Source organism: Dendropsophus ebraccatus, chromosome 14 (genome assembly GCF_027789765.1).
Source record: "Dendropsophus ebraccatus isolate aDenEbr1 chromosome 14, aDenEbr1.pat, whole genome shotgun sequence".
NCBI lineage: Eukaryota > Metazoa > Chordata > Amphibia > Anura > Hylidae > Dendropsophus > Dendropsophus ebraccatus.
The window spans coordinates 37,055,901-37,071,091 of NC_091467.1; the positions used below are offsets into that span (position 1 = coordinate 37,055,901).

The window sequence follows — 15,191 nt, forward strand, 5'->3', positions numbered from 1 at the left end:
ATGGAGGACAAATAACAGAGAAGGCAAAGGGTGTTCTATGGAGAGATAAGGTAACAATGGCATGGGTAAGACAAAAGAGTGGAGGCAATATATGGGGGGAAAGGACAGAGGACAAATATATAGAAAGCAGCATTGTTGGGGTACAGTGGTATACAATTGCTGTATGTAGCTCTATTTAGGGGGTTGGGAGAAGAAAAAACAACTATGCTGGTAGTTGGGGGGGGGGGGGGGGTCATGGTGGTTGGTATAACAGAGAAATAAAATTGAAAGAAATCCACGGAAGATGCTGCCTGTACATAGATAACCAAGCTTCAGGAGAACATATCTCTAAACCCCTTCTCCCAGAGTAGCACTGAAATACAGGTGAATGCCTCTCTTAATATTAATAATCTTCCAGGTCCCTTACAGCAGTACTGCCAGTAATGTCCTTATGGCATCGGCTTGCACTTCTGCTTCCAATTACAGCACAACGCATGAGATACTTCTCTCTTGTATGCCATAACACAGTGCTGGTGAAAGTGCCCTGAACAGGTTTCCACTGTGCTTGGCTAATGATTCATTCAGTAAATTATTATAGATAGGATGTGGAGGAGAAGGGATTACTGATGCTTTGCAAGATGCTGTTTGAGCAGACATAAAATAAATAGCAGCATCACCACAGCAGGCACTGAACCCTAAGCACTGAACAGGCTGCACCATGCTGGGGGATGCTTTATAAAGTACTACAGCTGGCATGTGGGGTAGAAGAGCTTATTGATGCACTGACTTCTTAAGGTGCTGTGTGGGCAAACATAAAATAAACAACAACAGCAAAGCAAGCAAATGGTTACAATATGCCCTGCTGCTGTGATGGGAGCAAAGCTTTTATCTTGTATGGACACGACATATTGTCTGAAGGCTCACTGGGTGCAGGAACACAGCACAGTGCAGGCTTACTGTGTTTCATCTTGCTGTTTCTGTTACTAGAGTCAGGTTTCCCATAAAAACAGGCAGTAGACAGTACATAGCAGGAAAGGGAGACACCTACTTTAGAGCTGTTTTTCTTGGGTAAGGAGTAATGTTTAGTAAATTAATTTACAAAAATGTGGGGTTAAACTGGAACAGAAATACATTTATGCAACTTTTGGGGGTTCCATTTTTAAGATGTTCCCCATTCGGTTTGGTTGAGTGAAACTGAGATTTTATTGTTTATATATGAATAGATTTATTTATTTATTTTTTACTTTGCATGACCATTCTCTGACCTCTATAACTTGTGAATTTACAATGCTGTGTTAGAGCTTGTTTTTTTGCACTTTAATCTGTAGTCTTTATCAGTGTATCAGAGCCACTTTGGTGTAAATGAGACTTTTTGATGAGGGGATGTGATGGTACCAAAAACCAACAATATTTTTTTTTATCATGTAAGCCCTTCACTGTGCTGGATAAAAAAATATATTTTTTAAAGGAAAACTACTAGCAGGTTAGAAGTACAGGGTGCTTCATCCACTGTGCCGCTTCTGTGTATTTTCCATGTAGTTTAATCCATAGGCTAATGAGGAGGTCCACTGGAGGTGGGACTACTGCCCTGAGTGCTCCAATCCTCCCTGGCTGGCCTACACTCCCTAATGAATGTTGGGGCCTATAGTTATAGGCTGTGATAATAGCATTAACATGGTACGAGCCAAAGCTTACAGAAGGTGTGATAATGGGCTGCTGAATGTAGCCCTCGCAGTGCAGACACTGACCAAACTTCTGAGGTAATCACCAACCAAGGTATTTATGCTGTTAAAGGAGAAGTCCAATGAAAATTTTTATTAAAGTATTGTATTGCCCCCAAAAGTTATACAACTCACCAATATACACTTATTACGGAAGATGCTTATAAAGTGCTTTTTTCCCTGCACTTACTACTGCATCAAGGCTTCACTTCCTGGATAAAATGGTGATGTCACGACCCGACTCCCAGAGCTGTGTCTGCTGGAGAGGAGGATGGCACGGGGACGCTCAGTGTCCCTCCTGTGCCCTGTATCCCTCAGTGTCCCCCTGCCATGATCCTCTCCAGCAGCCACAGCCCGCACAGCTCTGAGAGTTGTGTCGTGACATCACGATTTTATCCAGGAAGTAAGGCCTTGATGCAGTAGTAAGTGCAGGGAAAAAAGCACTTTATAAGCATTTCCCGTAATAAGTGTATATTGGTGACGTGTATACCTTTTGGGTGGCAATAAAATACTTTAATAAACATTTTTTACTGGACTTTTACTTTAAGTGATTTGCATTTACTGTGAAGGGAATGTCACCAAGGTGTTAAAATATGTTGTATACTTTTACATATCTTTTATTTATTTCATAATGTTTACTAACAAAAACTGTCAACACGCTATTGTGGTTGGGGAATGGGACTGCCCGAATCAATCGTACATGAACACAAAAGAAGAAGTAGGGCAAGTGTTAATAAAAAGTGGAATACTTGTTTATCAGGGAATACTGTTTCAGAAAAGATGATAAAGACTCTTTAAATAGAAAGGTACATGCCAAAGCATACTTACCAAAGTCTGAGCTTCCTTCCATGCTGTGAAACAAAACAGACCTCGGGATGCTTGTTGCAGAGGAGATGGGTGCCATACTCACACTGCTAGTCACCGCCAGAGTTTTCTTGTCTTCCCCTTTTTCATCAGCAGTCTGTGAAAAAAAGGCATTAAACCACTAAACTATTCAGGTGATCACCTATCCTTTCCTATTCTGTTTCAAAATTACATTAAATTACATTAAAAATGGTCTTCTTACAAAAAATGGTCACTATGCAATGTATGGCCAGCTGAAAATCTGTTCTGGATAAGGGGCTGGCCACTTTATAGTAAAATAGGTCAGTGTACAGTATTAGTAACTGTACTCAATGTATATACTGACGGCAGCTTCCTGTGTACCTCACAGACCTAATATCAGACTCCCCTCATCCAGGCTGGGCTGCCCCGCTCTGTTTTGTTTCTGTCCATAAAATGGGTGACATGGAGGAGCATGTGACCATGCCCCACCCCCCAATGTCCTCCATAGACATATACAGGCTCAGTGGTGGACACTGGGGTGGACACAATGGTCCCATGCTCCACCATGTTGGCCATTTTATGGACAGAAACAAAACAGAGCAGGGCAGTAGAGCCTTGAGGATGGGAGTCTGATTTTAGCTCTATGAGGTACACATGGAGCTGCTGTCAGTATATACAGTGTACCTACTAATACTGTACACTGAACTATGTTACTATAGAGTGGCCAACCCCTTCGGGAAGGCTTTCATTGTATATAATTTAGCTTCTAGGAATCTTGGAAAGCTTGGAGAAAAGTCTCATCCAATCAGGGGCATACAGCTTCAATGAGCCCTGCACCCTTTATAAGAGAAGTCTCGCCAATAATGTGGGTGGTTTGAGCCACTCCAAATTAACACAATGGGGGACATTTACTAAGTCCGAGGTTTTCTGCGCCGGACTTAAAAATGTCCCCGCAGCTCCGGCACTACGGACATTTATGTAGAGGCCGACTGCCTCTACATAAATCCTGTGCGCGCCGATGCGCACGGCAGAAAACCACTTCAGCTGAGAATAGTTTTTCTGCGTATCTTAGCGCGTAAACAACAATGAATCGCACAGACTGTGCTCCGCGCTCCGCCCCCGCCCCCCGACGTACCCGGCGGAAAGTGCCCATTTGCAAATATTTGATTTGCAAATCACCCATTTGCGAATAAAATCTTTCGCAAATGGGCACTTTCCGCCAAAAAAAACACAATTCGCGGCTTAAGGCTTTGTTGTAAGAGACCGGCCGCTCTGTCCGGATCATCGCATCCGGTCTCTGTCCGGATGATCTGTCTGGCCGCAGAGCTCTGATGCGGGCGCATCAGTGCGCGCCCGCATCAGAGCTTCCCCCTGCACACTATGAAGTAAGAGGCCGGAGCAGCTGACTTCATAGTCTCAACTGACAGGGTTTCCTACGGCCGCAATTTACTGAATTGCGGCCGCAGAAAACTGACATGTCAGTTATTTCCGGCCCCGTACGAGATCCCGGCTGGAGCGTATACAATGTGTATATGCTCAGGCCAGGATCCCATTGAAAGTAAGCCATTGTTCCACCGCGCCAAAAGTACGGCCGTTGTTGCCATCAGCAACAACGGCCGTACTTTTACGTAATGTGAACATAGCCTGATACATGTCCCCCAATCTGCTAACAAATTTGAACTGTTTTGTATATTCGGTTACTTGCAAGTCACAAAAAATTGCAGCATTACTGCAACTTGTGTGTAATCCGTCTAGGTAGAAAACTATTCGTTTTTAAATTCAAAGGTTTCAAAGGGTTATACAGATTTGTAAATTATGTTAATTAAAAAAAAAACATCAAGCCTTCCAGTACTTATAAGCTGCTGTATGTCCTGCAGGAAGTGGTGTATTCTTTCCAGTCTAAAACGTTGCTCTCTGCTGCCACTTCTGTCCATGTCAACAACTGTCCAGAGGGAGAGAAATTTGTTATGGAAAGTTAATGACATGGACAGAGGTGGCAGCAGAGAGCACTGTGTCAGACTGGAAATATCTGGTAATCTCGCCTGAGCCTAGCTAAACTGCATTTTGAGATAAGCTTTATAGCAAGCTCTATGGACGATAGGACATAATAAACAGGACCTATCCTACTCAGATAAATAGGAAAGGCTCCTGGGTATGCTCAGTGACCTCTGTAGGGGGACACTGAGTGAACAGCAGCTATTGTGTGCATCTCTGTTACCTATATACTGGAAGAAAGTGGACATGTTTTTGTAGCACTGGATAACCTCTTTAACCCCTTAAGGTCAAAGCCAATTCTCGTTTTTGCGCTTTTGTTTTTTCCATTTTATGTTTAAAATTCCATAGCGCCTGCATTTTTTCACCTAGAGTCCCACATGAGCCCTTATTTTTTGCGACACCAATTGTACTTTGCAATTACAGGCATTATTTTTGCATAAAATATTCTGCGAAACCGGAAAAAAATCATTTGCGCTGTGAAATTGAAAAAAAAAAACAAATTTTGTTTTGATTTCGGGGAGTTTTGCATTTACGCCGTTCGCCCTATGGTAAAACTGACTTGTTATGCATGTTCCTCAAGTTGTTACAATTACAACGATATATAACATGTATAACTTTTATTGTATCTGATGGTTTTTAAAAAATTCTAACCATTGTTAACAAATATATGTTCCTTAAAATAATTTTTTCCGCCATCATGTGTTCTTTTTTTATCGGTACCTTGATTGCGCATATATGACTTTTTGATCACTTTTTATTACATTTTTTCTGGATTTGATGCGACCAAAAATGCGCAATTTTGCACTTTGGGATTTTTTTGCGCTGACGCCGTTTACCATGCGAGATCAGGAATGTGATAATCTAATAGTTCGGGCAATTACATGCGCGGCGATACCACATACGTTTATTTATTTGTTTATTTATTAATTTATATTTAGAAAGTGGGAAAAGGGGAAAAACACTTCTTTACTTTTTTTTTTTACATTAACTAGAAGTCCCCCTGGGGAACTTGTACATAGACAGCACTGATCTCTCATAGAGATCAATGCTGTGTATATACACAGCAAAGATCCATTTGATCGGTGATAGATTGCTTTGGCCTGCTTCAGGCCACAGCAATCTATTGCCGAGCCGGGATCAGCGTCATTGCGACGCTGAGGCCTGGCACGACCAGAAGAACGGATCTCCCCCCCCGCGATCACATCGCGGGGGGGAGATCCGTCCCACTAGACACAAGGGATGTGAGTAATAAAGCCCTTCAATGCAGCTGTCAGGTTTGACAGCTGCATTGAAGTGCTTAATTAGCTGGCGCGGCAACGGGACCCGCACCGGGTAATAGAGGCACTGCAATTCTTTGGGCGGAAAGCAGATTCGTGGTGGAACATTCTGCTCGTAAATTCCGCCGTGTGAACAGCAGAGTGTAAATACCATTAAACACAATGGGACATTGCTCTGTACATATTTTACAGGCGGAATTTCCAGTAAATAGGTGTTAAATTAAGTGCAGATTTTGCAGGAAATTCCTCACCTATTGCTTAGTGTGAACATACCCTAATACTTGCCTGTGACTTCAAGTCCTGCACAAGTCTCTGTAATGCCATTATTTAATAGCTAGAAAACAACCTAATGTCATCTGTGACCCCCCACAAGCTAGACAACAGGCAGGGAACCAACCAACCATTAGATGAAAAGTTACACATACGATATCCATATAAAATATACAGAATGGAATAAACCATTATAGTCACTTATTTCAGTCTCCTCTCTTACCTCTTCACTTGCTTGCACATCATTCTCTGTGTCAGAGACATCTTCTGCTTCAGACCTAGGGCTTAAATGAATACATTTGGGAGTCAATGTAAGAAATATTTGTATTTTTAAATTGCTTTAGAGTCAAAACTTGTTCATCTCATACAGGAGATAAAACCTAAGCTGTGTACCTGCAATCTGACCCAGTCTGCCTGCTCAGGATGGTGATGTAATTAAGCAAGCATGAGACCCTGGGCCAGGGGAAGAAGTCACTACATTATGAATATGTATCAGTTTGCACTGAAACTGATATGTTTGCAATTAGCATCAGAATGCCTCCAGATACACACAGATACATTTTTGCAGGTAGTACCTGCAAAAGGACGTACAGTTTTGTACATGGGTTAACATGGGCACAGGAATAGTGCCCATGCCATCAGCGGAGGGTCCTAAATTTCATAGCCAGGCGCCCACCACAACTGTCAGGACCAGAAACCAGCAACCTGCAGCAGCCACCCACCAAATCTCCCTCTGTTCTCTATTGGAGCTCAGTGATGGTAGCCAAGATGTCCTGGCTACGTAAGCTCATCAAGCTCTGCCCTTAGACAGAGTCCGATCTGCTATGCCTGTCAGTTTAACACTGACAGGCATAATATACTGCTGTACTGATCATTACTGCGTCCATTATACATGTCCCATCGTAGGACATTAAAAAAAAATTAAAAGTAAAAAATAAACTGAAAAAAATTTAATAAATAAAATAAAACCCCTCAAGTCCAACATTACATATGATCAATTTAGGAAAAATTACACATATTTGGTGTCGCCAAATACATAACAACGCTGGCAATAAAGTTATCATATGATTTATACTGCATAGCTGAACACCCTAAAAAAAAATCTGCAAAGTTACATATTTTAATCTTGCCTCCCTAAAATGACATAAAAGGTGATCAAAATTCTGCGTGTACCCCAGAATGATACTAATGAAAACATCACATACCATATCATACCATGTTAAATGAGCCCTCACTCAGCTCTCAAAAAACAGAGACGAGCAAACTTTTTTTAAACAATAAATGGTTTTTATAGCGTAAGGGTAGCTTCACACGTATCGTATCGCAGCTGATTTTCGGCTGCAGATCCGCAGCAGACTTGACTAAATGAATGAACACAGCATTAAATTCGCACTGTGAAATCCGCTGCGGATCCGAAGCAGATTTTACAGTGCAGATTAAATGCCGTGTTTATTCACATAGGCAAAACTGCTGCGGATCTGCTGCGGATCCGCAGCAGAAAATCAGCTGGGGTGTGGTACGTGTGAAGCTACCCTAAAAGTAGAAAACCATTTAGTTTTACATAAGTACATAAATTTGGTATCACCGTAATCATATTTACCTGAAAAAAATCACGTCATTTAAATTGCATGAAGAAAAGAATAAAATTAAAACAGAGGCAGAATTGGTGTTTTTTAAATTAAATTAAAATGTGACATGTACTCATAATAATGTTGACATGTCTCAAAAAAATTTAAAGGGGTTGTCTGGCATAAACTGAAAATTTACAGTGCTGCCAGGGCTGCAGGGGACACAACATAGCAGGATATATACAGTATATCTGTACAGCTCTATGCATATTTGGACAGAGGCATCAATATCTAACATATTTAATTTACTTTATTAAAAAAAAGTTTTTTGTGTCTAATTAAAAGTTATAACATTGGCCACTAGATGTCACTGCTTCTCAACAACAGTGGGGCTTGGACAAAATAGGGAAAGTGTAGGTGGGGAATGCAGAGCTCTGTGCTCTCCTGTGCTGTCAATCACAGTGCAGTTAACCTGCTCCCAGCTTATAGTGTCATACAGCCAGGCTCAGTACAAGCAGCAAGAACTGCTCAGGACTCATCTTAGCTCATAGTGTCATACAGCCAGGCTCAGTACAAGCAGCGGGAAGTGCTCAGGTCATATCTTATCTCATAGTGTCATACAGCTGGCTTAGTACAAGCAGCGCAGAACCTGAATCCTGACTCATTCCAGCAGCAGTTATTCCAGTTATAGAAGATTAGGTGAGCAGCTGGAAGGCTTTATGAGACTATTGAGCTAGGATCAGTCCAGATACAGGTCCTGGGCTGAGCCTGCTGCTTGTCTTGAGCGAGGCTGTATGACATGATGAGCATCCCAGCTTTCTCTTACTGCACTGTGATTGATAGCACAGGGAGCAGAGCTCTGAATGTCCTGCCCACATTTCCTGTATTCAGTCCAAGGCTGCAGTTGTCTTAGAATTAAGGGGCATTAAACTCAGGCCCTCCAGCTGTTTCAGAACTAAAATTCCCATCATGCCTGGACAGCTAAACAGCTGGAGGACCTGAGCTTGACAGGTGTGTCTTAGATGAACATGTATTCACAACAGTCATAGCAGCAGAAGCATCGACACCTAGTGGCCAATGATATAACATTCGGTTACAAATAAGCAGCAGAAGCATCGACACCTAATGGCTAATGATATAACATTCGGTTACAAATAATTTGTCACAAAAAAAAAAAAAAACTTCTGACATATCAGAGAGACATGTCAAAAGTGTTCAGATCCTGACTGATCAGGAGAAGAAGTCGGGAGAAGTCGTGTTTAGTGCATTCCTCTCCTGTTTCTATGTCATGACAGGGGACGGCCACATAATGCAGCTGCAGCTCTAGCTCCAAGCTAATGTAGATTTTTGCTATGGATACTGGCTAGAACTCTGGGAAGTTTGCTGTGGATATATGCCCCCTTTTTGAAAGTGGCAAGCATAAACCCAAGGAAAAATATAGGTATCAGGCATTTATACAGGAACTGTTACTGTATTGAGCATATATACAGGTATAGGCCAAATGCCTGGAATATATACAGGTATCGTCCACGTGCCTGAAAAATATACAGGTATCGGGTATATATATGGGTATCACCCACATGCTTGTCTTATATACAGGTATCGGATATATATGCAGGTATCAGCCAAATGCCTGGAATATCGATAGGTATCACCCACATGCCTGGTATATATACAGGTTTCAGCCACATGCATGGCTTATATACAGTTATCGGGTATATATATACAGATAACACCCACAATGCTGGCATATATAACGTTATCGGGTATACATACAGGTATTGCCCATATGCCTGGCTTATATACAGGTATCGGGTATGTATACAGTTATCGGGTATATATATATACAGGTATCACCCACATATCTGGCTTATATACAGGTATCGGGTAGATATAATATATGTATCACCCACATGTCTGGCTTATATACAGGCATCGGGTATAATATATATATATATATATATATATATATATATATATATATGGGTATCACCTGCATGTCTGGCATATATACAGGTATCGGGCTTATATACAGGTATTGGGTATATATACAGGTATCATCCCCATTCCTGGCATATATACAGGTATCGGGCTTATATACAGGTATTGGGTATATATACAGGTATCATCCCCATTCCTGGCATATATACAGGTATCGGGCTTATATACAGGTATCGGGCTTATACAAATGCCGGCCACCTCTCATGTCTTATACAGCAATTGGTTGATGCCAGTCCGGTTGCCCCTGGTTACCAGCACTGACTCTCGGCACAGACGAGTCGCACGATAGTCTACTACCGCGCTTTACGTCGCCATCATGTTCCCCATATGCGATAATTACTCTGATTGATTTTAACATTAATTATCAGCTATTGATTAAGGCAACAACTAACCTTCGTGCTCCAGACATGTCTGCGTTGCTTAGCGACACTGTCAACTTCCGGTAGAAGGTGTGGCCTCTGCAGGTTGTACCAAAATCCAAGCAGTGGGAGGGGGTGCGGGGTTTCTCTCCAGGTATTGCTGTCATGTGGTAATGTTATTAAAGCTTGTTGACATTCCACTTTGTGTTGTTGATATATAAACCGGGGAAGAACCAGGAGGCTCATTTACCGGAGCCGTAAAGGAGGGGGAGCCGGTGTGGACCCCAGCGGCGGGGCTTTGGGTTATGGGGGTAATGTGGCTCTCTGCCGGGCTGTCCGGCCGTAGCGCCCCACACCGGTAATAGAGAGCCGTCATCGCTCCCGTACGTAACGAGACTACTGATGCCACCGGAGCCCCGCAACGCCTGCTCCTCTTACGTGTATCCTGGTGCAGCAGGCTGGCAGGGAAGGGGTTACCCGGATCCGCCCCGCCCGTTCACTCTATGCTGCTCGTGCTCCAGGCCGGACGGGGCAGCGTGACCCGCGGCCGGAGAGCAGGGTGTCACCGGGAGAGAGGAGCAGGTATGTCGGCAATGCGGAGCGCTGTTACCGGGGAGCTACGGGGCGGATTCTCCATGGGACCTGACATCTGCCATATGCTCCTGTATGGAGGGCAGAGACAGGGGGAGCTCCTCTATGGGAGGCAGAGACAGGGGGAGCTCCTCTATGGGAGGCAGAGACAGGGGGAGCTCCTCTATGGGAGGCAGAGACAGGGGGAGCTCCTCTATGGGAGGCAGAGACAGGGGGAGCTCCTCTATGGGAGGCAGAGACAGGGGGAGCTCCTCTATGGGAGGCAGTGACAGGGGGAGCTCCTCTATGGGAGGCAGGGACAGGGGGAGCTCCTCTATGGGAGGCAGAGACAGGGGGAGCTCCTCTATGGGAGGCAGGGGACAGGGGGAGCTCCTCTATGGGAGGCAGGGACAGGGGGAGCTCCTCTATGGGAGGCAGGGACAGGGGGAGCTCCTCTATGGGAGGCAGGGACAGGGGGAGCTCCTCTATGGGAGGCAGGGACAGGGGGAGCTCCTCTATGGGAGGCAGGGACAGGGGGAGCTCCTCTATGGGAGGCAGGGACAGGGGGAGCTCCTCTATGGGAGGCAGGGACAGGGGGAGCTCCTCTATGGGAGGCAGGGACAGGGGGAGCTCCTCTATGGGAGGCAGGGACAGGGGGAGCTCCTCTATGGGAGGCAGGGACAGGGGGAGCTCCTCTATGGGAGGCAGGGACAGGGGGAGCTCCTCTATGGGAGGCAGGGACAGGGGGAGCTCCTCTATGGGAGGCAGGGACAGGGGGAGCTCCTCTATGGGAGGCAGGGACAGGGGGAGCTCCTCTATGGGAGGCAGGGACAGGGGGAGCTCCTCTATGGGAGGCAGGGACAGGGGGAGCTCCTCTATGGGAGGCAGGGACAGGGGGAGCTCCTCTATGGGAGGCAGGGACAGGGGGAGCTCCTCTATGGGAGGCAGGGACAGGGGGAGCTCCTCTATGGGAGGCAGGGACAGGGGGAGCTCCTCTATGGGAGGCAGGGACAGGGGGAGCTCCTCTATGGGAGATTTCCAGTCATTGGGGGAGGAGGAAGCAGTTGAACACAGTGGTCTCTGCAGGCAGCACCCCAATCCTATAGGTTACTGGGGGTCACAGATTTAAAGGGGTATTTCCATCTTATAAAGTGATGAGGTATGGCTGGGGTATGACATCACTGTCTCATCCCTAGTGACCCCTTCCTTCTGGTCTGGAGGAGATGCCTCCATTCCCTGCTGTCAATTATTAGTGATAAGCGAACATCGCAATGTTCAGTTCAGATCCTGAACACAAACATAAAAAAAAAATGATTGTGATCGGTTCATGTGCGTCGAACGAGTACTGAACAACAGTAGAAGCGTATGTTTCGGTCTACGCACATGCATACACATCATCAGGTGCATAGCGTAAATTATGCAGTTGCATATGCATTTCTTTTGCACTCATTTGCGTACAGATTGCGTACGTTTTGGTTTAGAGTTACGCACATGTGTACAGATTATCAAGAGCAAAGTGTAAATGACGTTGCGTACGTTCACAAATGTTTGAAAATGATTGTTATAACCATTTTGATCATCTGACAAATTGTTCGTGATCAGTAAACACGAACAATTAGCGTCATGTTTGCTCATTATCAAATATCTTTCCGATGGCCACATAGACTTATAATTAAGATTTTTTTTTTTTTTAGTTACAGCGACCATTTAAAGTTGATGTGTCAGTAGCAAAACAGGTTTGTAAATAAGCACCTGGCTAGGAAGGGTTAGTCATTGTGATTCCAGGCATATTCTGTTTCCACAGTCCTCTCCACAGCACAGATATAAATGTCTTTTTGTTAGTATGTAAGTGAGGCTCAATAGCCCAGGGGGTGTTCCCTGACAATGTTATTGGCCTTCAGTCAATTGGGACAGGTCCACTTTAAAGGGGTACTCCAGCGGGGGGGGGGGGCCCTTTTTTGCTGGGACCGGGGAGGAGGTGGCTGAGGGAAAAGACGTCTACTCACCTCCCCGGTTCCAGCGGCGGGTTCCGTATCGCGGCGCTCCGGTTCCCGGACGCTTCCGGGTGTCTGACGCCGTCTCAGGTCCGCTCAGCCACTCAGTGAAGGAGGCGGGATCCGTTTCAAATCCGCCCAGATCCCGCCTCTGTCACTGAGTGGCTGAGCGGACCTGAGACGTATCGGCTCGGAACCGGGGGAGTGAGTGGACGTCTTTTCTTTCAGCCACCTCCTCCCCGGTCCCAGCAAAAAAGTGCCCCCCCCCCCCCCCTGCTGGAGTACCTCTTTAACTGCAAACATATCCTTTAAAGGGGTTGTCCAGTGAAAATCTTTTACTTTCGAATCAACTGGTTTCAGAAAAATATCTAGATTTGTAATTTACTTCTATTTAAAAATGTCAAGTCTTTCCATACTTATCAGCTGCTGTATGTCCTGCAGGAAATGTAATCGCTGTTCTCCTTGAGTTCAGTGATTACTGTGTTTTGTTGGTTGATTTTTCATTGCCCCAACTAGCCAGAATCCTACCCCACACTGACGAGGGGCAAAAACCCCGAAACGGCTGTCTGTGGGTGGAAGCCTGCCTTTGCAAGCCCTTGTCATGATCGCAATACTCGCACCTTGAGTTAGACATTGACAAAAGGGGCCACCCTGTTGTTTCCCTGTCTATGTTCCAATACTCGCAACCGAGTGGGACTTAAGGGGTTATTTATCAGGGTGGTGTGGTGCTCTCCCCATCATGGAGGCACCCCGTTGGCAACAGGCTAGAGATATCTGGCTATCCCGTGTTTTGAGACTCGTAACTGAGGCTCCACGGACTCTTGTTTTGCATATCCTTTAAAGGGGTTGTCCAGTGAAAATCTTTTACTTTCGAATCAACTGGTTTCAGAAAAATATCTAGATTTGTAATTTACTTCTATTTAAAAATGTCAAGTCTTTCCATACTTATCAGCTGCTGTATGTCCTGCAGGAAATGTTTTCTTTTCAGTCTGACAGTGCTGTCTGCTGACATCTCTGTCCCAGGGCAGGAGAGGTTTTCTAGGGGGAATTTCCTGCTACACAGTTCCTGTCTCAGACAGAGATGTTAGCAAAGAGCACTGTGTAAGACTGAAAAGAGAACTTCCTGCAGGACATACAGCAGCTCATAAGTATGGGAAGACTTGAGATTTTTAAATAGAAGTAAATTACAAATCTATATAACTTTCTGAAACTAGTTGATTTGAAAGAAAAGGAATTTTGCTGGACAACCCCTTTAACCTTTTATGGACGCATGACGTACCGGTACGCAATGCGTCCGCAATAAGTGTTCAGAGCGGGGCTGCGTGTCGACCCCGCTCTGAACCGCCGCGATCCCGGGTGCCGCGTGTAGCTCGAGGCCACGGCTATTAGCGGGCACGGTCGGATCGCCGTGCACGCTAATTCAGTAATCGGATGCAGCTGTCAAAGTTGACAGCTGCATCCGATCACTGTATGCAGCTGTCCATGGTGTCTAGTGGGGTGGATCCCGGAGGAGCGATCCACACATCCTGCTTCGGCCAGGGTCTCCGCCAAAATGGCGCTGATCCCGGCTCGGCACTTGAATGCTTTTGGCTGCAGTAGCCGAAAGCATCCGAGTGCCGATCTCATTGATCTTTGCTGTATAACTATACAGGAAAGATTTCAATGAGAGATCAGTGCACTTATACTAGAAGTCCCCCAGGGGGGCTTCTAGCATAAGTGTAAAAAAAAAAAAATAAAAAAAAAAAAATAAACATGTTTGGTATCGCCGCGTGTGTAATCGCCCGAACTATTAATTAATCACATTCCTGATCTTGCATGGTAAACGGCGTAAGCGCAAAAAATATCCCAAAGTGCAAAATTGCACATTTTTGGTTGCAGCAAATCCAGAAAAAATTTAATAAAAAGCGATCAATACGTCGTATATGCATCATAGACCAAAGGATAAAAGCGCTATAAGCCTGGGAATGGAGCTATTGGAACATATATTTGTTAACAATGGTTTGAATTTTTTACAGGCCATCAGATAAAAGTTATAAATGTTATATATCGTTGTAATAACTTGAGAAACCTGCATAACAAGTCAGTTTTACCCCAGGGTGAATGGCGTACAAACAAATACCCCCCAAATAAAAGAAATGCGTTTTTTTTTTTGTTCAATTTTACCACACTTTGAATTTTTTTCTGGTTTTCTCTGTTTTTTTTTTTCCTGGTTTTTCTCGCCTGTCATTGCACAGTACAATTAGTGACGCAAAAAATAAGGGCTCATGTGGGTTTCTAGGTGGAAAAATGCAAGTGCTATGGCCTTTTAAACGCAAGGAGGAAAAAATGAAAATACAAAAACGAAAAGTGGCTCCGTCCTTAAGAGGTTAATTCCAGTATACATATGTAGGTGTAAGCATATCCGCACAAATAATAGGTTGCCAAACTTTTCTCTACTAGTGACAAAAGATTATTGCAGAAATTCTCATGATAAGTTTATTTTTTTAGGTTTTCAAAGTCCCTTTAAATGATCCTTCTGAAATTCTGCTGTACCTGCATTTTTTAACCCTTTTTAGTCATTTATGGGTGTAATTGCTAAAACTGGCGAGAATGCAGGGTAACAGCAGCTGTTCAGAAGTTATTTTACCCTTGA

General features: G+C 44.4%; 2 protein-coding genes across 5 annotated transcripts in view; one reads left to right on the forward strand and one right to left on the reverse strand.

Moving 5' to 3' along the window:
• CCDC40 (coiled-coil domain 40 molecular ruler complex subunit) overlaps nt 1-10,749 on the reverse strand; it is a 44,806-nt gene extending 34,057 nt beyond the window's left edge. The window contains exons 1-3 of the mRNA XM_069952915.1: nt 10,029-10,749; nt 6,291-6,351; nt 2,529-2,661 (exon numbers count right to left, since the gene is read on the reverse strand). Of these exons, the coding sequence (XP_069809016.1) occupies nt 2,529-2,661; nt 6,291-6,351; nt 10,029-10,162 (328 nt within the window). The 5' untranslated portion in view covers nt 10,163-10,749. The remainder of the gene's footprint in view (nt 1-2,528; nt 2,662-6,290; nt 6,352-10,028) is intronic.
• TBC1D16 (TBC1 domain family member 16) overlaps nt 10,223-15,191 on the forward strand; it is a 53,024-nt gene continuing 48,055 nt past the window's right edge. Inside the window, exon 1 of one of the 4 annotated variants that reach the window (XM_069952919.1) lies at nt 10,223-10,577. The gene's annotated coding sequence lies outside the window, so the exon portion shown is untranslated. The remainder of the gene's footprint in view (nt 10,578-15,191) is intronic. The other 3 variants (XM_069952916.1, XM_069952918.1, XM_069952921.1) reach the window with 3 other exon arrangements.